Source organism: Mixophyes fleayi, chromosome 1 (genome assembly GCF_038048845.1).
Source record: "Mixophyes fleayi isolate aMixFle1 chromosome 1, aMixFle1.hap1, whole genome shotgun sequence".
Lineage (NCBI taxonomy): Eukaryota > Metazoa > Chordata > Amphibia > Anura > Limnodynastidae > Mixophyes > Mixophyes fleayi.
Genome location: NC_134402.1, coordinates 103,061,044 through 103,085,353, shown reverse-complemented (window position 1 = coordinate 103,085,353; position 24,310 = coordinate 103,061,044). Strand labels below are relative to the sequence as shown.

At 39.2% G+C, this 24,310-nt stretch overlaps 1 protein-coding gene across 3 annotated transcripts in view; it reads left to right on the top strand.

Moving 5' to 3' along the window:
• The window catches only part of FHIP1A (FHF complex subunit HOOK interacting protein 1A), a 199,410-nt gene that overhangs the window by 164,165 nt on the left and 10,935 nt on the right, over positions 1–24,310 (top strand). For all 3 annotated transcript variants that reach the window (XM_075198819.1, XM_075198811.1, XM_075198802.1), the window contains 5 exons: positions 7,958–8,125; positions 10,378–10,457; positions 15,181–15,365; positions 19,201–20,229; positions 22,790–22,968. In XM_075198819.1, the coding sequence (XP_075054920.1) occupies positions 7,958–8,125; positions 10,378–10,457; positions 15,181–15,365; positions 19,201–20,229; positions 22,790–22,968 (1,641 nt within the window). The remainder of the gene's footprint in view (positions 1–7,957; positions 8,126–10,377; positions 10,458–15,180; positions 15,366–19,200; positions 20,230–22,789; positions 22,969–24,310) is intronic.

Sequence of the window (24,310 nt, the reverse complement as noted above, 5' to 3'; positions counted from 1 at the left end):
TCAACAGTTTACCTAGTCTTGTGAGCGGCAGCGTGTGCTCGCTCAGTGTGTATGTATTCCAGCTTGGAACTTGGAAATCTTTATCTTAATATATCAGCATGATACAAACCCAGATTACTTTTCTTAAAGGATTAAATAGGGCTTGGTTCAGCTGAGCTGATTTACGGGTTACTACAGATGAAAAATCTGTGCTGGAACCAGATTGCTAACAGTCCCCCACTTGGGCTGCAAACTAAACTTCAGGCCTGACTTTACCAAGAGCAGCAGTTTCTGTGGGGGGGGGAAGGGGGGGGAGAAACCTTTTTTTTTTTTTTCCCTGACACCCTTGCACAACATTTCCGAGAAAGTTTTAAGACAATTATCTTTCTGGACCAGGACCATTACACTTATGGGTGTACAATACACCACACTTCTGGATATTGCATGCAACTGTCCCAAATTAGGCAGGATATTTTCAATTTGAGGACTGTCCCCCTAGCCAGCACTTGTGTCCTTACTGCCGGGAAATTGGGAGGTATCCCCAATGAGAGCGTGGATATCATCATGGTGAGCAGGTGCTCTATGGTGTTTGCAGTAATTTGAGTGCTTGTAGTAGATGGGAAGGGAGTTGAGGGCTGCCTAGCTCTTCTGAGGAGCTAGGCACTCCCCCAGGGGAGGTGATATGCTCACGTGGTTTGGCCACTTCTTGGTTGGCCACACCTACAAATGCCCCCTTGCCCATTTCTGGGGGAGGCCAACGTTGGTGGGCATGATATTGGGTTATTGTCAGGGGTGTTCCACCCCATTAACTCTCCTAAAGCAGCAACTGCAGCACTTTTCACATGCATACAAAAAATGTTAATCACAGGAAAGAATACAGTGTAGTTTGTGAGGGAGGAATGGTAGTACAGCAGGAACAGAAGGGAGGCTGGGAGGTTAGGTGAGAAACTAATTTCTGCCACACCTAAAATAGTGTCACCAGAAGCGAAATTCTTGTCTACCATGCTAACAGCCAATAGTCAACAGAAAATAATAACATTGTGCAACATGCAACACAGAATAAACAATGCCGTCTACGCTAAAAAAGAACTTGGCCCCCATGATTTTTATATGAATCAATTAGACACAGCTGTGGCAAAAACCCAAAATAAATATGTTTAATTTGTATTTTAAGTGTAACTAATATGTGTGCAACTCAAAATACAGCCGTGAAACATGTGTACAGACAGTTTTGCTTGTAAACAAAGGTAGCAATTTTATGTCTCATTATTATTATTATTATTATTGGCATTCATTTATAAGGCGCCACAAAGTTGCGTAGCGCCCGTACATGATGGTAGTACAAACAAGGTAGACATGGATTACATAAGCAAACAAAGGTCACAAAAAGAAAATGGCACAAGTAGAACTGAAAAGCTTGGGTTACTAATACAATTAGTAATACAAATTTGGTAACCTAAATCAGGTCATATTGCAAAGGGCAATTCTCGGTAATTACAAGCATGGCAAGAGTAGCGGAAGATAACAAGGGAGGTGTAGGAAGCCAGTGGGGGAAGAGAGGGAGAGACTTAACAAGAGGAAGGAGCTCGTGAGAGCTTACAATCTACAGATTCTAAATCATGCCATGGGTGATTAATTTTTTACCTATTGACAAAGCTATTTGATTAATTTGTGCCCTTATAACAAGAGGACAAAATAAAGTACTGTATTTGCATCTTAAGGACTCGTACACGTTAGGTAAGACATTTATGTTTATATTCTTTGCTGTTAACAGTTTCCAACACAGTGAATCTAGGTAAGAATCCTTGTCATTATAGCGATCATTGATCTCTATGGTAAATGTGTCTTCTGTGCTCACTGAAACACTGGACGCAGCAAATAAATAGAATCTGCTGCGTCTTGTGCTTCATTGAGCACAGACACATTAAAAATGAATTAATAATAGAATGATAAATGAGTAAACGGAGCTGTTTTATGAATGTTCAAAATGTGTTTTTCACCTTATACTATAATGTATATTGCTTTTCTTGTACATTACAATGGACATTCGAACTAATGGTGGTAGAAATGAACGTGACAACACAGCTGCCATCATTTTTTACGTTGCCCTGTGCAGTCTGCACCTTTGTCTATTCTTAATCATTCACCTTGAGAATGAGCAATGAGCATTAGACGTACATTTTAGGTGCCCTTCAGCAGCATGCTATTAGTACCACTAACCTCTTTCTGAGGTACATAGTTATAAATGCATCTAACGTTTCAGTGTGCTGCCATAACAGTTATGATAATATATATTTGATGTTAAAGCTTATTGCCTAGTGCTTCATTATCTTGAATATGTTCAGACAACTTTCATTTATTTATTAAAAGGAAAAGCATATTAGGCACTGTTGTATATGATCTCCTCCTTTGCATTATAACTCTGCATAATGAAACATTGCCATTTTTTTTCAATTAATAAAACAGCACACATATAAAATAAATTAAATGCTGTGTAAGCAATGTTTAAGTCCTTATAACAATACAAGATGTTCTTTTAGACTTCTTCCCCTTCTCTCCATTTCCCCCTCTATGTATATACACTTACTTGACAACACATCAAAATGAAGGCAATAAAGGATGTTTTCTTTCCTCTTCCTCTGCTTGCTTTGAGGGGTCCAATTGGTTGATTTGTTGTCAGCACTTTCTTCAAGAACTTCTTAATTCTATTTTGGCTTGTCTGATTGACAGGCAGAGTGAGAGAGAAGTGAGCAGGGCCGGATTAACTCAAAGGCTTTCTGGGCTACAGCCCAGGAGCCTGGGGCCGCTGGGGGGCCTTAACAAAGATTTTTATGCATCTTTTTTTTCTTTTCATAATGCTGTCGATCAACTACTTCATTGGGTCAAGGGCGGCCCTGCCCTTGACTGTCACTGTATGTCCATTCCCCTCCCATTCCTGTTAAGCAGTGAACAGCAAATCTGATGCTGCTAGCTGCCCTGTTGTCAGTGCTGGCGCGGTGCGCAGTGCACTGCTTAGTAAGGAGGTCTCGTAAGACTAGGATCTCATGTGACCTGACCACACTAAGCAGTGCACAGAGACCGCGTCTGCACTGATAGTGCAAGAAGAAGGAAGGGCCGCAGGGAGCCTGCAGCGATGTGGAGAGGACCAGAAGAAGACAATTCTGGTACAATATCTAATAGCAATGTAGCCTAAGGCAGCTTGTTCCTAAGTACAAACTTAAATCTATTCCATCGTCACCATTTCAACCTGCCTTGGCTGAGATATCAAGGCTGCTAGCAGGACCCCCGCCATGCACAACAAGTCCGTTTACAATACCTGTGTACTCTTATACCGTCATCTCCTCTGGTGGTGAAAACACTTTGCTACCTGCTGTTTTTCAGGAAATATTTTATATACATCATGTCCCAGATCTCATTTTAACCCTTTGAAAGGTATGCACAATGAGTCTCAAGTCAAATATCTCAAGTACAGAATATATAGGGAACATTCAACTTTAGCAAATTTCTTCCAATGTAATAATACAATTTTATTAAGCTTTATTTTTCCAAAAGTGATAAATTAGTTTTCGAAAGCAATTTTCTGAATTCAGGGACGATCTCATTCGAAGTAATTTATTATGTATGTGAAATGTATATTTTATTTAGTATGAAACTCCCGGGATCCCTAACTTAAAGAAGGAATTCAATAGATTTGATCACACTTTGCTTCTATATTAAAACATTCTCCAAAGAGCTGTTTTCCCCACAAGTTTAAGGCTACATCCAGATGGATTTTTTTGGATTGTACTTGAAGTTCTTTAATACATTGGGGCTGAGGGGGGGACAGTAATATCGGATTGGGCATAAGTCGCTTGACAATATGTCCCTCCATATTGACACACCATATAGCTCCTTCACTCACTTCTCCTTATTTCTGTCTCTTAACTTCACCTCATATTAACCGTCTGGAGCAAAATTATGTTTGCTGAATTGGGTAATGAGCACCTGTTCAATATGTGCCCATGTTACCCCAGATAGGTAGCTTTGGACCTCCTGCAATTGACTTTCTTGGCATACGCAGTTAAACAACAAATTGTAAATTCTGATCTGCACTTATGTCAGGTTCTGTGTACTGAATAACTTCTGTCCATATGTTTTTTCTGAACATTTTGTTGAAAACTAACAGGAAAATAAACCCTGATAGTAAATGGGATATATTTTCCATTTAACAAGTGGAAGTGCTGTGCAGAGAGTTGTTTTAGTGTCTGTAATATAGGGATGTTTTACTGTCTGTTGTAGACTTGGTTTGCTGCTAGTGTGAATCAAAGGAATCACACACTTTGCTGAGTTGTAGACTTGAGTTGTTTGAAATGCGACATCCCTCCAGCTCTGAGCAGTGGTAAGCTGAGGATCAAGCCGTCTGTATAGAACATTCCTGACAATTATATTCCCTCTGTGCTTTCCTTAATATAACTTTGCTGGCTGCATAATGTTGGATTCTGGATCTCAGGGAAATCCAACTGCTGATACTTTACAATCTAATAATTGCACACTCCACATGGGTCATTGACGGATCACTGGGTTAAGTAGCTCTTTTTTACATAGCCAAGCCCAAAGTATATTCCATGATTGATTACATTTTGCCTCCAGTGAACACTTCTCAGCAATCAAACATATCCCTTATATATTGTAAACAGCAAGTAGTGGTCAGGAATGTGAGATTAAATAAATCACTCAGGATAAATGGAAGAGTTATGGCTAGAAATATGAAGTGTTGTAGTTAATCCCACTATATGCTTACTGTAGATGGTATAGTCATGTTCTTGGGATTTAAAATATTTTCATAAATTCCTCAGTAGTTTCTTACAATTTTGCATAAAGCACAATTGTTAAGTGAATTACCTCACATACATCTAAAGTATTGTGAAGGCAAAACTTATATAAGCGGAACATATGTAGCATAAAAAGTTACCTCACCAAATTCTGATTGCCTTTACTTACGTTTGTTGTGCCCTTGCCAATTTCAAGACACTGGGCCTGATTCATTAAGGAAAGTTATGCAAAAGTAAGTAAGTAAAGCAAAATCATGTTGCATTGGAGTGGGGGAGGTAAATTTAAAATATGATGGCAGATTTATATTTTGAGTAGGGCATGTCCTAGATCAACTTTTACATTTCAGTGTAAAAGTAATGCTATCAAGTATTTCTGTGCTACTTAAAAAAAAATAGACAGTATTTTCCCTATGTGCAAAGTAATAAACTTATTTGCACCCCTTGCATTACAACATGGTTTTGTCCAGTAAACTTCAGAAAGAAAACGTACTCAATTTTTTCCTTAATGAATCAGGCCCACTATATCTACCATTGTACCTGTCCACCTTCTATGTAATTTTCTTCTTTATTTCTTCTCCGTTCATTCAGTTTCTCTCCCCTTCATGTCTGTCCCTCTGATTCGGTTTCTCTCTCTCTTTTACTTACCAATTTTATGCATTGTCCACACATTTGATCTGTTTCTCCTCACCCTATTCAATTTCAGTAACTTTACCTAGCTGCTTCCCCTGCCCTATCATTGGTGCTTGTGTGGAAAGCAGTATGGTGAACTTCGTGTGCTGATCTTCCACAGGCACGTTCATGCTTCAATAAGGAATACAGATTTTAGGCTTTTTCACTTTTGACCAAAAAAGGACAGGAAAGGCTATAGTGACAGACAGTATATTAACCCTAATTGATGTAGTTCCAAGTGTTATACTCTTCTGCATCAAGACTTAGAACTAATGGGGGTAGAAGTCAATTCCATTAGTATATTAGGCGCTGTCTCTAACATCTGTTACCAAAGGACTAGACTTGCTAAGTCTCGACTTTGACATTGTGGAGCAGGTATATATGTTATACTTCTTTTTAACATTTTCAGTATCTTGACAGCTTGCATTTCTGATATCTAAATACTGAGGCTTGTCTCTTATGTGGGAGCACTCTTTTCAAAACTTATGTAGAAGAACTCTGATAGAAAATATGATGCTTGCTTGGCCCGTATACCTACAGTAGCCAAATAAGATTACATCATAAATTACAACCTCTCTGAAACCTAACTATATATTAGGATTGAACTAAACATCCAGTGGCGCACGCAGGGGGGGTTTCTGGGTCTCCAGAACCCCCCCCTCCGCTAACTAAGTGCCCACCATAGCGGCACTGTACTATACAGCAGCCGCGGCGCTGTATAGGACATCGCTGCCGAATCGGAGCTGCTGCGCTCTCTCTCGTGTTTTTGTTTTTTTTTGGAAACCCCCCCCTGACAATCCTGCGTGCGCCCCTGACATCCCCTGTTGTAAAATAATGACAATGCATAATGATGAGCAGTTGTACCAAGGATACAACTACCCAGTTCAATGGCCTATCTTGATAGTTATCACAATTTGATCCTCTTGGGAAACCATTACCCCCCTTAGCTGCTATCAGGGGCAACAGCATATCCTTTGACTGTCCTGAGATTTTGGCTGTACTAAATAACCACTCTACTCTCCTATCTATATTTGCATTGTTTGCAGGACATTCATTTATGACACAGTCCAACTGACACTACTAAAAGTCATATTCAGTATTGATCTTGTACGCAGCAGGACAAAAACAGATAAGAATAACAAGAGTTCAAGTGTGTGCTGGCTTTTCAGTGTGATGAGATGTATGTTGTGTGAACCTGCTGATCACAAGCAGGAACAGATGTAACAGAAGTTTCTTGAAGCATGAATTCCAGCACAGGAGCAAAAAAAAATAGTGTAAAATATTCATTATATATAGAAATGTAATATCAGACTTAACAGGAACGTATTTCAGTAACAAGCAGATGAAATTACTGGGTAGCTGGTAAACTGCAATTCCAGATAATCTAACTGCTGGTTAATGTCAGTATCTACAAGTAAGGAATACTCCAGTGACTGGATTCACAGCAATAATGGTTAGGGTGAATTGCGGGTGGGTATTAGTTGATTTCAAATGAAGGCTCATTTTAAAATACTGCTGACCAATCGGATCTGTTCAGAGATGTCATTGGGGCAAACACCTCCAGATGACGTCTCTCTGCTAGGAGCACAATGGCGACAAATAAAAAAAATAGTGCAGAGCATAAATGACGAATATAACATAGTATAGAAATGAAGAACGCTTCGAGTGGTGGTAATCCCCAGTTTTAGTAATGTAAAAATAAAGACTGTACAGTATATAACATCTAAACTTTTCCACCAGCCATTCTGGTCCAAGGAAAGAGACAGCACTGTAGTACACACCCCAGATAACATCTCCCCGTATGGAGATCTGAACATCCAGCGCTGGTGGTCACACAGCAAGGAGCTTAAGGACTCCCTGCTGCAGCACTGAATCTGCACAGAGAGCTCTCCATTGTTAGGGGAGGGAAGATAGGAAGATAGGGGTAGGGGTGCGTTGAGAGAAGGGTTGGAGAGGAAATGAAAGGGATGAGGAAAGGATAAGCCTCCAGTGGGCTGGTCCCTGCCACAATACATATAATAAGGTGGCTTCAGGCCACGATAACCCTGGGTAGCCCAGATCTGATCTCCTTGTCCTCAACCCTCCCCCTCCTGAGTAAAAAAAATATATGGGGAAAATAGAAAAGAAAAGGCCATTACTTAGTGACCTCTAGAGCATCTGGGCCATACTTCAGAAGAGTTGTAAATGTTTTGCCGGTGGAGACTATATATATCATATTCAGTGATCAAGTTGAGGGCACGTCCAGTTGTCATCTCCTCAGCTGTTCTTCTCTACACTTTGCAGCAGGGAGATAATAAATGTAGAGGGCTAAAAGTGAAATGATTTTATTGTTGATGATGAAATAGAGAGGAAGAGAGTGGTGGTCTCTTCGCAAAGGAACTGCATTTATTGTCTTTTGTTCAGTAGACAGTGTAAGGAAAACAAGTTTCCATGAAGTGCAAAATTAAATATTTTCCTGTATTTAAGGTATAAAGACCTTCCGTTGTGTTGTATTTCAGGTGACGGTGGAGGAGGTGATGACGACGACTGCTTATCTGGACTTGTTTCTACGTAGTGTCTCTGAACCAACATTGCTGAAGATTTTTTTACGCTTTATTTTCCTCTACCAGCATGAAAAAGTCCAAATCCTGGACACATTGGTCAGCCGCATTAACACACCATTTCGGGTACAGAGCAAATGTTAACTTGTATTTTAAGGGAGATCCAAACAAAATGTAAACATGTAGTTTTAAGTGGAGTTCTGTATGTTAAAACTGAAATACATAGTATTACTTAGCAGCGGTGCTGTGTCCTCCTGATGTGGAAGGCCCTCAGACAACAGAACATGCATTAAACAGGAACATACAAGGTAGACAAAATAAATGCAGATGTGAAAACAAAGGATAGGTAGGGAGCTGCTCGCGAGAGCTTACAACTTAGTGCAGTGGATCTCAAACTTTCTCAGTTCAAGGCATTCTTAGGGGCATATTCAATTAGCTTTCCGGTTCGCGGTAACGCGCGTTACCGCAAAACCTGCGCAGTATTGCCGGTAATATGGTACCGCAATAATGCAGATTTTAGTACGCAACCCTATGGGCTGCGAACGAAAATCCACGTTATTGCGGTACCACGGATTGACTTTGCGGCCCTTTCCGGCGCGATCCCCCGAACCGGAAAGCCAATTGAATATGCCCCTTAGGGTCTCCATAATTATTTCAAGGGACCCCTAAGACAAAATAATTACCAAGTAGTTCCCCGCATGGCTTACCCCCGGCCTTGGCCGTGGCAGCCCGAGTAGCCGGGATGCATAGTTTGAAAACCAGCTGACTTAGTGGAAAGGAGCAGATTTGAGACAAGAAGAGCAGGTGTGACTCAGAGTGGAGTTTGGTACAGAAGCGATGGTATTATCATCATTATTATTATTAGCACCATTGTTAAGGGTACTAGTGTGAGTAGAAGATGTGGACCTAGTTTCAAACAGGCATTAGTGCTATGTATAACCTTAACCTGTGAATGATAAGTAATTCTGTTTTTCTGTCATTTGTTATTTCCCCTGCAAAGATTTCAGAATGTTCTGCTATTGCCAGATTAACCTGTTCTTTCTCTATGCACTGTGCAAGTTTAACATTTATTGAGTGTTTAAGAGTAGAAGTAACTTTGAGAACATCCATTGGTTGTATGACTTTGCTGGGAGTGCAGTGTTTTACATACATATGCTTTGCATGGAGTCAGTGTGCGACATTTTTAGATGCACCTGTAACTACAGTGGTGCTAGAGAGTCTGATCGCTTTATAATGTTCTGGATTTGTGCATACATTTAAGATCACATTTATGCAGAAATTCACAAAATTCTAAAGTGTTCACAAACTTTATAGTACCAATGTGTGTTGGCAACTATGTAACCCATAAATGAAATAACATTTTGTAACATTATTTTATTAACATTTATTTATATAGCAACTGCATATTCTGCATCTCTGTACAATTTAGATATTAGCACATTTATGTCAAAGTTTATACCTTAAAGGGCAGGTAAAGCTTGTACCTTACCCTTGCTCCCAGACGGGTAGCAAAGCAAGTATATTTTATCAGAATTCTATGATTTTTCTTATGTATGACTTTCGGACGAATTTATTAATGCATTATAAAACAAATTTTAATTGTTTACATTTAACTGAACTATTATTATTTTCTGGATTTTTATTTTTTTAATGTTAGTGGTTTGTGTATTTCAGTCATAAAATATAAATGATTTTCTTACATTCATCCAGAAGATGTAAAGTACTGGCAAAGAGAAGTCAAATGGATTTTGGGAAAAAGATTACTATGGTTAATTAGGTGCTTGCTGCTTTCTGAAGATGTCTGTAATCCATATGCTGGCATGGTCTGTGTCGCCAGTGCCTATTGTAATACAGATGGCCTTGTTACTGGGAGATGTAGTCTTATAGAGTACTGGCTGAGATAGAGAAGCTCTGTACATAAAAATGAAATCATCATAAATCCTATAAACCACGCACCCATATAAACTAAACCAATGAACTTTAAAAACTGAACGAGCAGGGCAGAATATTAAACAAGAGGCAAGCTAGTGCATCAGATTGATGTTGTTTTATCAAAATTTGTATGCTGAGCTAGCATTACTTTCTTAATAGCCTTATATTAAAAATAGGGCATAGACCACCAGTTCTTTTCACATCAGTTTGGTCACTAGATGTCACTGTTTTCTTGGTTACCATTGTTGTCAGAAAAAGTTGCACCTGCATCAATAAAACTGGAGACTCTTCCTGCAAATTGTTATTCAATGCAAAAGATACCAATCACAATATCTTACAACTTTCAAAGACTATGTTTAAGCATAATTTTAAATTTTGATGCTAGAGCATTTTTGGAAATATAAAAGATAATTTACTAATACTATGTTCTGCACTGGTTTCACTAGCTCTGTGTGGTGTCCTTGGCAATGTTTCGAACTCTCATTGGCATACATTGTGAAGATGTGATGTTACAACTCATTTTAAGGTAAGGTCTTCTATTATGTTATATCTATTTTAATGAAATACTTGTTTTCAATGATCAATGTATGCTATCCGACTGTATACAATTTTTCCTCATATAATACAATGCCATCAGCATGCTTCTGTTATCTATAGAAGTCACCATTCCCCAGAATGTCATAATAATGTTATTGCCTGTTTCACAAGACAGCAGATGGCTATGATAGTGAGACGTTATTTTAATAGCTGAATGTGAACAACGTTAAAGGATATCTTTGTGCCATCTCTTTGTGAAAGTGCTACATAACAAAGAAACGATATTTTTAAATAGAGTGTTTATGTTTGCAGTCTTTGGGTTATATTAACTAAACTGCGGGTTTGAAAAAAATGGAGATGTTGCCTATAGCAACCAATCAGATTCTAGCTGTCATTTTGTAGAATGTACTAAATAAATAATAACTAGAATCTGTTCGGTTGCTATAGGCAACATCTTCACTTTTTCAAACCTGCAGTTTAGTAAATATACACCTTTGTCATTTATTGTGTGCAATTTATTCTATTACGTTTGATATACTAAAAATAAAAGGTTTATCCTTATTGCAAGAAATTATTTGATCCCATAGATTGTAAGCTTGTGAGCAGGTCCTTCCCAGGGGCGCACGCAGGGTTGTCAGGGGGGGGGGGGGGGGGATTTCCCCCCGCTGACCAAAAAAACCAAAAAACCGTGAGAGAGCTGCAGCGCTGTTATATATAGCAGCCGCGGCGCTGTCAAAGAAGCGTCCACGGCGGTGCTGTATAAAATACAGCACCGCGGCGGACGCTTCTTTGACAGCGCCACGGCTGCTGTATAGGACAGTGCCTCTATGGTGGCCACTTAGTTAGCGGAGGGGGGGGGGTTTCTGGAGACCCAGAAACCCCCCCTGCGTGCGCCACTGCTTTCCACTTCTTTGTCTGTATTACCCAGCATTGTTTATTACTGTGTTTGTCCCCAATTGTAAAGCGCTACATAATTTGTTGGCGTTCTATAAATACCTGTTGATGATGATGATCAAGACCACTATAGGGTTACTCACAGCATGTTGCCATATTTTAGTGAAACCAACATATGCCTCACTGACTTGCATGCCATAGCAGACTTCCAGGCTTGCTACTTTTTTTTACATGACACGCTTACAAAGAAAAACACTAATCAGCCATTCAGTGGAAATGACGTCTGATTTTGAAAAATAGTTTTTGCTATCAGAAAACCAAAAGGCTAGGATTTTAGTATGGCTACAAATCTGTATATTTATATTCTTATACCTGAAATGTCAATAAATGTATCTGAGTTTGTACCAACAGTATTGGAAAATTGGTCAGCAGGGGTAATTTAAGTAGCAACATTGATCATCATCATCATTTATTTATATAACGCCACTAATTCCGCAGCGCTGTACAGAGATCTCCTTCACATCCGTCCCTGCCCCATTGGAGCTTACAGTCTAAATTCCCTAACATACACACAGAGAGAGAGAGAGAGACTAGGGTCAATTTTGATAGCAGCCAATTAACCTACCAGTATGTTTTTGGAGTGTGGGAGGAAACCGGAGCACCCGGAGGAAAAGCACGCAAGCACAGGGAGAACATACAAACTCCACACAGATAAGGCCATGGTCGGGAATCGAACTCATGACCCCAGTGCTGTGAAGCAGAAGTGCTAACCACTAGGCCACTGTGCCGCTCCATTGATTTAAAAGTATAGAAAATATAGTTCAGTCGATATACAGTACATATTAATGATCTGGATGAAGTGTGGTATTAAAGGGTGCAAGTGAAACATTTTCTCTACTACCAGACTTATAGCTACTAGCTGAAGTACCTGGCATTGCACGGGTTTAAATCTTTACATTATTAAGTTATCAATGAGTTGGATGTAACAGTCAAACTTTTAAAAATAATTAGCTGCCTAGCAGCTTTCCCAACACACCCATGAGGTGGCTTTCCAGCGTCGTTTTTGTTTTTATATTAAATGTCATCCAAATCCATCCAGTGGAAGGCCCAGAACAGAGTCCCCGGGTCAAAGTTCTGCCCAGCGTACAGCAACGGGAAGTCCGACCGGGACCCTAACGCCCCCCTAAAACTTGGCCATGATCCAACTGGACCACCTCAAGTTGGTTTCATCCCAATCGTGCAGGGGTGCCAGAAAGCAAACCAGACAGATAAACAAACAGACCAATGATTTTTATATATAAGATATTGTTTGTGATATTTTTTGGGCCCCATCTTTTCCCAGCAGGGGTGAACTTCAGCTTTCTGCACTTTTTGTGTGCAGTCTCATTGACTTCCTGCTGTGAACAAAGTTTTTTTTTTATTAATTAAATCCTTTTTATGTATAACACAAATTGGATATAAAATATTCACTGTTTTAAATAGTCAGTTTAGACCGCTAGTTATTGCAGCAGCTGTTGGATAAAACACTGCAGTAGACGGAGAGAGAACGGTTTTGTTACTGATCAAGGTTAAGACCAAATGAGACCCTTGGTAGGTAGCAGTTTGAAGCCACTCCATTTATTACACAGTGATTATACCAGCGCTAACTCCAAAACTGACACTAGCAGTGATTCCACATATAATGTATATAATTATATGTTCCCCGCACATTATGCTAGTAGTGTCCCTACACATTATATTAGGAAGCTATTGTGGCTGTCAGTTTGGCCACAGAATCACTTGCAGACACAGCATCCATCACTTCACCATGCAGTGCAAATTGCAGAAGCTACTGGCTCTAATTGCTTAGTTCTACTCAGGAAGGTATGTATTTTCATGCCTAGAGCAGTTTTCAATTTCTGCCAAGAAGGCAGAAAGAAAAGTCACAGGCACGGGAGAGATTAATATGCTATTTTGTTCACCTACATTGAAAGTCATTTCAGTGAACATTTGATAGGAGTGTGAAATGTTGGGTGGTCTGTTTATCATCTGCAGTGGCTGGCAGTTGGTATAACAAATCATCCAACGCCTTCTCTTGTGGCCCCTGAGCTGGCTGCTCCCGATCCTATTAGAACGGGAGCAGCTGACCTCTGTGTCACATGACTTCCTCTGCACAGTGCAGGAGGTCACGCGGCATACATGGAGGAGAAGGGAGGGCCGCCCCAGCTGTTTTATGTTGCCCCTCTCTGACATACAAGGTTGATGTTGAGGTGCAGACAGGGTATATGAGAGTTTACAATTTAATCTAGATTAAACCTAATCTAGGTCAGACCGGGGATGTTTACAGGTTAATAGGTTCTAGAGGTATATTTGGAGTGTGTGCTTTTCTAGGGTCTTTTTAAGAAGTGTATGCACCCTGCTAACATACACTCAGACTCTTAAACACTTCACAATTAACTGAAGTTTGGATGTGTTTTAAATGGGTAATCTCTTGTTAATTTAATCATTTTTATACCAGTTTATACTCTAACTCATGGGAAATGACAATAATTTTTAAAACAATTAATAATACCTATTTCCACACCTCATAACATCCGTTTCATATAGCTTGTTTTGTCAGAACACCTGTTAGTTTAAACTCAACTTCCCTTACATACCCTTGCTAAACCACTGACTTAAAACCAAATCACACAAATCCTTTTTGGGAACAGACAATGGCTCTTTTGTAAAAAGACAAAATGAAGTCTCGATAGAAAGTAATTTATTAAAAATCCCCATCCTGAATTTTAGTCTGTTTGTTTCCAATTCTACTGTTGATGTGTCTAATAATCAAAAATAAAATGTATGTAGAATGTGATATATTTTGTTTGTTATACATATGGTAATATAAAAAAAAAAACGAAACAAAAATAAATATATAAGTGTTAAAACACATATCTTTTACTACAAATATTCTAAGTAAAATGCCTTCAACATTGTGCTAACATGCAGCACCATGTGACACAATATACACAGTTCCACAACTCATCCAACATAAACTTAAAGGGAATGTCCCCGACAAATAAGAAACATAACATAGGACTGAGCCCCCTGTGTGGGGGGCTCGCTCCTAGGGAGCGTTCTGGTTGGGCCTCATGATTTAAACAGCTGGGAGGGCTTAGCCTCCCAGATGATTACAGCATTTATGCCCTGCATTATTCATGAACCCTGCTGAGTTGCTGAAACCTGATATTCTGTTTGATTACCTGTTGCCTGCCCCTCTTGTTCCTGGATAGTCCTTGTCTGCTGCCCACCTCGACCCTTGCCTTGCAATGGGGATGCCTATTTAACAAGTATGGCATCTCAGGATAGTTATAACAGATCAAAATAATAAAAAAATGCTTTATTCTTTGAATAAATGTTTTTTAAAAAATGTTTAAAAATATTTATTATCTCTTTGTTTTTTGTTTCTAAATATTAGTGGAACTGGAAGCACAAATCTAGACTTTCAGTTCCCCTGCACATGCGCTTATCTGAAGTCGCTAGCCTGTTGAAGCGGGAGGTTAACTCTTACCACTCCGGGCCAGTATTACTCAGATGCATTGGCAAGAATAGTTTTTCATAATTTGTGACGATAACAGATTTTTTTTTTAATTCTAGGGATAAATAGCCCCTAAATATGGGACTAAACACTCTTGCAACACATTTATTAATTCAGATTACTTAAAAGGCGACTGCATAATTTGAGAGATTAATTGCATCTACCTGCCTCATACTTTTCTGGATATCTTCCCAAAAAGAACTTGCCTCTTGTGCTTGTTTGACCTCAGCCAATACCCAAATATTTTTGTCTTTGCCAGGTATCTGATTCCATGTAACCACATGATGGTTTGCCAGAGATGGGCTGTGAGAGAACGGGACTGCTATTCTGCATCTGCTGCTAAATTTTTGGCCTTAACTCCAGACTGCTGTTCTAAATCTGTTACTGATAACACTGGCAATTTGGAGAGGAACAATATAATATATTCAAATTTCACAGAAAAAGGTAAAGAGCAACTCTGTGTGTCAGTCATGGAAATCAGAAAGGTGCATGTAAATTAGTAACCGTGTAAGCACCAACTAGGTAAATGTTGTATTAGAATCCTACGCACTGAGTAAAGCACTTGTAATGCAGTCTTTATATGACTTGGAACATTTTAATGACTTCTAATATCTCTATACATGGACACTGCATCCACCTAACTGACCGGATTAGAGAACAAAATCATAAAACTATTTGACTCTCCACAAGCAACAGCGAGTTTACCCCACATAACATAAGCAGTGAACATCGTCATTACAGTTGTATTAGACTCTCTACCGACACCGGAAACTACACCAAATATGACACACACCGTCCCCCACAGTCCTTTCACAAACTGCACATCATCCAAAGCAAATAAAAACACGACTAGTATTATCCTGCATTGACTTGCAGAGCATGCAAAATCTTTAACGATAAGTTACAACATAGGCATTCAGATTTTGCACTATGCCAAATAGGATATATTTTAACACTAGGACTTGTTTGTTTCTGTGTAGCTACTTTAAAATGCACGTTCTATTAAAAATAGGGAATGCTAGTTCCGTATATTGCAAGACATGTTATGTTGGCCAAATGGCGGCATTCGCCTCCCTATGTGGATTTTGGCAGGAGTTAGCCAGCTTAACGTGTAATCCATTGATGTGTTTGCCACAGATTTCTCCATCAACAAGTGAAATTATTTCCATTCCAACCAGTCACTAATTTGTTTCCCAACAAAAGAACTTATAATTGCTTCTTGTTCCAAGAAAAAAAAATAAACAAGAAAGCAACAAACATTTATTTAACTGGAGCAGGATATTGTCTACATATTGTGAGGGTAAGGAAGAAGTAGAATCCATAAAGTATACACAGAATTCATATTTTGGTATTTGAATACCAAATATTTTACAGAAGATTCAGCTGAACCATAATGTCAAGTTTTTGGTTTCATTGGTTGCTAGTGGGCGGCAGTAAGAATTATTTTTGTATTGCTGCATACTGATATATTATGTTCTGCTGCTGGAATTTATCAAGCCAGGTCTCATTGGCCAGTCCTGGTGAACCGTCACTCCTAAAATAACTAAAAGTCTAGCACTACTGGTGAACTGATGCTCTGACCCCGTGTGTCTATTGTGCATGTGTGGCTAAGGTCGCGCATGAGCATAGCAATGTCACTCAGCGGCTGATGAAGAGCGGCTTCTCTGACGGAGATGGAGGGCATTTTAAAGATAAGCTAATGACATCTTAAGATTGCCATCTTGTTACATTTTGTCATCTTGTCACATCGCAGTCTTCATAGAAGTCTATGGTGACAAGGTGTAAATCTCTGATTTCTCCTGCTCTAACCCCTTGATAGATTCAAAGAAGAGCAGCGTTAGCCATTCGCAGTTCAGTAAATAGTTAATCTGTAATGTCCCTGCAAGTGATAAATATGCATTATGCTCTACAATTAAAAGGATATCAGAATTTGGATTTTGTTAAGAATTTGCAAAAAGCTTACCAACCAAAAAGATGATTTATGTGCATACGTGCCGACTCTACCAGAATATAAGGGAGGCCACTCCCAGTAACCTGTCCACTTCCTAACAAAGTGGAAGGGACAGGGGACCTCATTAATGCGAATTATGGTGAATCCCGTCATTTGAGCCCCACCCCCTGCTGCACCATAACGCCCCCACCGCAGTTGCCACTTGTCTCCTCCGTGATATCCCAGAAGGGAGTTAAATAAAGTTGACAAGTGTGATTATGTGTAATGTGTCAGCAGTATTTATTCAGTAGTTGTGTTTTCTGAAAAGCGAACAAAATCCTTTTCTTCTGATTTCTTTTAACATTCTTGCCCTGCAATGTTTTCTTTCAGTAGTACAGATTAAACTGCTGGCCTATTTGTCATCTGGAGTATGTATTCACTCCAGAATTACTTTTGTAAGGTTAAGAGGATCAAGATTGAGAACAATTGCTATAATAACTTTACAGTATACAATCAGCTGTGTGTCAGGATAGCATTTACCATAGAGGAAGATATTTAGAGTGACATTTTACTGTGAACTGTGCAAGAGCAGGAAGCGTCTACGTAATATACTATTTATGCCTTTTGTATATGGTGTAATCCTCATAGTGTCAGGACAGTATGTGAATGCTTTATTATCACTATCTGGGCACTGACTGCAGGTGTGCCCTTAAGGAGAGTCTTCAGTTGAACAAGCAAGGACAGAAAAAAGGGTGTAAATGGGGCACTCCAAAAGGATAGATAAAAATAATCTTTAATGGTATGCATTAAAATTAGGGGTAGAAATGAGAGCGAAATATAAAATCAACATATAAACATACAGTGATCCAAAACAAATTAAAACTGCAAACTGTGTTGCAAGGGCTCCAACGATCAATTTACACACAGTTAGGTGCAACAAGGCTAAGATAAGCCTTAATGCAAAGGCAGGGTCACAATAAACCCCATCAAATAAACAGGTGTATCTCCTGAGAAATGATATTTTAAGTCAATATATTTTAAGTAAATATATGCGAGAGATAAAGTCACAAATATTAATACAAAGTAAGGGCTATCGGGTTATTCCCCTCTGATCGCGGGATTTTGTGAGAAGTCCCTGCCTAAAATAGCTGGGAAGCGATCGCACAGGGCACTTTTTCTATAAATTGAGGGAGCAGCCTACAGTGCCTTTATTGATTATACTTTGGCACTATATGCAGGTTATAATATAGGGGCTTTTTGACTTAAAATATAATTTCTCAGGAGATACACCTGTTTATTTGATGGGGTTTATTGTGACCCTGCCTTTGCATTAAGGCTTATCTTAGCCTTGTTGCACCTAACTGTGTGTAAATTGATCGTTGGAGCCCTTGCAACACAGTTTGCCGTTTTAATTTGTTTTGGATCACTGTATATATGTTGATTTTATATTTCGCTCTCATTTCTACCCCTAATTTTAATGCATACCATTAAAGATTATTTTTAATTATCCTTTCGGAGTGCCCCATTTACACCCTTTTTTCTGTCCTTGCTTGTTCAATTGTAATTGTGTAGGGTGCACCCCCTGGGTTATTGTTTTCCACATCCCAGGTTTTTGTTACGTAACATATACTTCAGGAGGAGACTGATATATATATACTTTCATTATCTAGTGCGGTGGTATTCCCCCCTTTCTCCAGAGTCTTCAGTTGGCCAGAAACTGCCCCCCCCCCCCCCACCCTATCCTTGAATCACCACCTCCGGTAATCAGAGATTTTCCTGTAGTCCAGCAGCCCCAGTGATGACAATCGTGGTTGTTAAATAGGCCTCTCCTTGCAAACATATGGAAACCCCACTCTTGAAGCCCTGCATTTACCCCTGCAGCACTATACAAATAGATGACCGACTGTTATAGTAGAGATATGCAATCTATGACTCTCCAGCTGCTGGGGATCTGCAATTGCCATCTTCCCCTGTTATCCAGTGCTCAGGCTTACAGAAAAGCTCAAGATCCATAGGTTGCCTAAGCATGTTTTTATCGTATTATTATAGTATTATTGTGTTGTGTAATTCAACATTAATTGGTTCCCCCATGTTTAGCTTCTAACTTGATCTACTCGGTTACTAATCCTGAATGATGTATGGGCTAATGGAGTCTTCGATCTTCCAGATTACTGATTCTATAGTTATTGAGTTATACATGGACTATGAGTTGTCCCTTTATGATGAAGGTAGTTTTATAGATCATGACCCCTGCTTTAAAGGGTACTGTTGTTTATTTACCAGTATGCAGTATAAACATGTGTGCACTACATAATGATTATACCAAATGTTCCTTATTATTTTATACAGACTCTAGTACACCTAAGTTATCATCTTGTTCACATGAAGCTGAATCCACATTTGCAGACCAATATATGGAAGCAGTTGATGCCAGCTACCTTGATTACCTTTGGGAAGCTCATGAAAATATCCTGAGATGTGTAGAAGACTGTAAGGTCTGGTCAGCCCCATATGATGGGGAGAATCCAGACCCAGACACTTCTTTTCAAGCTCTATTGGAGACCAATTTTCGAACAGGGGAATTTCCTACCTTCAGGGGTAGAAATAGACAACAAGGTTCGTTCTCCTCTGAGGCTCCCTCTCTTGGAGGAAGACTTCAGATAGATCTTGAGTGGGATGATAGTTATGACACCGGAATATCACCAGACTCGGGAAATTGTTCACCACAACCACCTCCTGATTCTGTATTGCCTCCAGATCCACCAGAGCACATCCAAGAGATGAAAAAGAATGCAATAATGTTCATTAAAGGGTCATACATCGAGGAATCTGACTTTCAGGATGATGTAATGGTTTACAGGTTATGTGCTCAAAAAGATTCCTCTGATACAGTAGTTACAAGAACTAACGATGTGTCAACAAAAGGACAGGCAGTGGATCCGCTTCGTGAACTGAATAGCCAGCATTCTCAGGTTCAGAAAGATAGTAAAATTAAAATAAACAATCAGAAAAATTTGATTCTCCATGAAGATGCTGTGAAAAAACAAAGTAAACAAAGTCATAAGGATATTCCAAGGCTGGAGCTTGATCTCTCATGGGATGCAGACTGTGATTCTGAAAGGAAACCATTAAGTCCAGATAGTGAGGAATTTATAGCTCGTTGTGATGAGATCATAATTGGAATGACCACCACCTCAGTAGAAGAGTCCAGCTCTCCAGCTCCTGAAAGTGTTTCTCTTGTTGATGAAGATGAGGAAGAGTTTGAAAAGTATTCCCTGGGGACACCATCCATAGAAAGTATGCCATCACCCTTTGGGCCAAATGATGCTACAACCTATTCTAGGAGTCCTCCCAGGTCCCAAGCAGCACCATTTACAGGTATTGGTATTAAGTTGTGATGAAATGCTATATATGTCTGCAGCTTGTCTGTTCAAACATATTTAACATTGTGCTTATCTGTGGGCTAAAGTAGACACACTTCACCTTTTTTGTGCCTGTTTGCTTTCCTTCATTTTTGTTCCAACCTATCTTGTCCTTTTAGAAGCCGTGATAATCTCATACGGTTACGTTAATACAGCCAGGCACTGAGTATGAGTGGAAAAAAGTATTAGATTAAGCCTGGGGGTGATGGAAGTTATGTATTGCGCTATGGGAAATAATAGTGGTACAAAGAAACAGCTAACAATGACCACCACATAGAGATAGGATACAAACAGGGCCATCTTTTCCATTGGGCGCGATGGGCAGCTGCCCGGGGGCCCCACGGGCAAGGGGGCCCCATAGGATCGGCTCTTAATGAGAATAAATAATCCTGCAAAAGAAAAAACCTGCAAAAAAAACCTACAAGGGTCACTGAGCAAGTACATCTATCTATCTCTATCTCTCTCTCTCTATATATATATCTATATCTGTATCTGTATATATCTATATCTATATCTAGGGGCCCTGCTTTGCGCGGTGGCCCATAATGTTGTTAAGATGGCCCTGGATACAAATAGCTAAGAACTAAGTAGATCACTATAATGTCCCACTTTTCTGGTCTTCTCTTGCATGTCCTTTTAACAAAGTGATTTACTTGTCTTTTTTGGTTGTCTGAACACCAAACAGTTTGAAGGGGTCCTGAAGTCAGTGGTTTGTGTATGCACAAACCAACAAGAGCGTTTTGGGTCTCTTCCATTGTATTCATTTAATTTGTCATTATGTATATGGGGAGAAGATACAATACAACTCACTGAGCAAGACAAACTAGAGAACTTCTATCCATCAGGGCTGTGAGTGTCAAACTAGAGGATGAAAAATAGGAAAATGAGGCGGCTGCCTTGGTTAAAATGAGTTTATCTTCTTCAGAGGAACAGCTTGGTATTCCCAAAATTTCAATACCCTTTGTTATTCATTTGTAACTTTCATATACACAGAAATAAGTGAATGCACAACACCAGAACTCAGCCAGCACATGAGGATGCCAAGTAGGATCAGAGGAATGGTTTGACATTTTTGCCAGGGTACCAAAATACCTTGGTTTACCACTGAGTTCAGTGGATATTTTACAGCACAGCTCTTTAACAGCGCAGCATGGGGCATATAAGCCTCTTCAGCTCTGATCTGGCACTTCTTGTACTTTCCTCAGTGTGATGTGAGGAATGCAATGTTCTGTGAATATTATAGCTTTGTTCCATTACTTAACAGGCCCCAAAGTACGTCACAAAAACCTTTCCACATCACAAATGCTGCTGAACACGAGGACAAACACTAATGGCTCCATTTTCATATCCGTTCCCATGCTTTCATTAGTGTTAAAAAACATTAGTAAAATGACGGCAGTGGGTATGTGCCCTAAAACGCCAAGTTTCAGAGATATGTTATAGAGAAAAATGTACCATGTATAATGTGTTATAACATGTTATAACAAATCAAAGAGAGGAGAAGCTGTGTATCACAATGACATGTTTTCAGCCTGTGCGCTTTTTCAGGTTAACCTAAAAAGATTCAGAATCATTTATATAACACAATACCTCTACCTAAAAATAATCAGCAATAATTATTTAATCAATCAGCTTCTTAGGAACTGCCCATCTAAGCCTGCATATTTTTAGCACAGTGGACTTAGCAGTTACTGCCAGCCCGAAATAAGCAAAGAATAAATGTCATTAGTAGTACATGTATATTCAGGGGCAAACAAAGGTTTTCTAGAGCAGGGGTTACAAACGCTTGATTTTGGAACACAAGCAAAAATAAAACCGCATTAAAAAGGCTTTTTTTTAATACAAGCACTAACTGGGAGGTTCCTAGAAGTTTTTTCCCCCTTTAACTGACAAATATGATGGGGTGTGTGTGTGTGTGTGGGAGGGAAGGGAAATGGGGTAGAGAGGGGTGGGGCAGTCTGGGCACTATAACCCCCCTGAATGTGTCCCTGATATCAACAGCACATTGCATATTTCCTGGGAGACAAATAATATATTGTGTTGTATTAAAATAGTGGAACACTACTAAGAAAAAGCTTAGTTCTCCACACTGAGGTCTGGGTATAGGCAATAATATTAAGCACATTAGAAAACCTATAATAAATGTCAGGATACCTGCAAAAAAAAAATACAGATATCATTACAGCCAGACAAAGGAAATTCATAGGAATGTAGCAGAAATATGCATTGAATGGACAACACGGCACAGATAGATCAGCATAGAGGATAATGGTCCATGCGGTCACTTTTCGCAGCTCTGGCTCAGATGGGCTGCTGATTTGCAGTTGGGGCTTAAGCTGTGGACCCTGGGTGGAGGCCCCATCTGCCCCAATCATAATCCGCTACCAGTGGGACCCCAAGAGAGGTATTTTTTAATCTTGACACCCCATTGATGCCCATGGTTACAATACTGCCACCCAAACAAGTGTTTAATTTGCCTAAAATAATTATTTATTTTTAAAACATTTTCCCCTCAGGACCATTCGTCAGTGTTGTATTGTCAAAATTAGAGAACATGCTTGAGAACTCTTTGCATGTAAACCTATTGTTGATTGGGATCGTTACACAGCTTGCAAGCTACCCTCAGCCTCTCATCCGATCCTTCTTACTCAATACAAACATGGTCTTCCAGCCCAGTGTACGATCTCTCTACCAGGTACTGTACTCCCAGTTCTTTCCTGCACAGTTTACCAATGTTAAGTTATATTTGTCATTTTTTTTTATTATCTGAGATTTCTTAAATGGGTAGGCCACAAAAAAGCCATAGCATGCAGTATGGTGTGTGAGTAACTATAATTTTTTTCCAGCTAATATTGGATTGATTACATGAAAAAACAGGCAGTATTTAACTTATGTGCAAAACAGAATACTAATTTGCACCCCTTGCATTGTAACGTGGTTTTGTTCCGGAGACTTAAATAAGAAGTTTCTTAAGTTAAGATCCTTAATGAATCAGGCCCCAGGTTCTTATTTCAATGGCTGCAAGCAATGTCATTCTTTTTAAATTGCAGTGCTAGAAACCAGGGGGTAAATGTATCATAGTGCGGGTTGTACAAGTCACCGGAAATCGGCGAGATGACAGCTTAAATTTAAAGCGGAGTGCCCTTTACAAGGCAGCGCCGCTTTAAATTTAAGTTGTCATCTCGCCGATTTCCGGCGACTTGTACAACCCGCACTATGATACATTTACCCCCAGATCTGTTTTCTGCCTTATTGCAGAGAGCAGAGGAGATAGAGAGTAATTTGTGTGTATGTATGTATATGTATGTGTATATATATATATATGTATATATATATATATATATATATATATATATATATATATATATATATATATATATATATATATATATAAATAATATTTTGAGATTCAAAATGTTAATCTCTGCCAATATGCACATTTTTGTTGTGGTTTAGAAACCTGACTTGATAGATACCTAGAACACCTTAACAACAAAATGCTTCTTTTTATTTTGTAATGGACACTGCAGGAATGGAGAATAAAATAACTAAGCCTCAGTGGCACACAGTACACTGTCTGCTGATATCCACTTGAAGTGACAGTCTTTATTAAAACCCTTCAATGGATTGCAGGCCTCTGAGCATTGAACAGTCTAACAGAACAACTTTTTCTATCCCTATTTTTAAACCATTGTGCTTAGTCAAAAGCTAAAGAAACAATATGAATGTGTCTGTTTCTTCACTTCTGCAACATCGGCAGTTTGTGCATCTGGCTTCCTTGTCCTCAAATATATATATATTTTTTTTAATAATCTGTTTGCTGTATGAAATATTTCACAATTTGATAAAATGGAAAATATTTGGAATAGGAGTTATTCAATTCTGAGAACAAATTGCAAATATTTATTACAGGCTGCTTTAGGTGACTATGTTGGGAAGTTAGCTTGGCCGTCTCAGTACTGTCACTCTGGAACTAATACAAAGTTGTTTTATCTCCATTCAAAACACTTGTCTTAAAAATGAAACGGTCTGTTTTT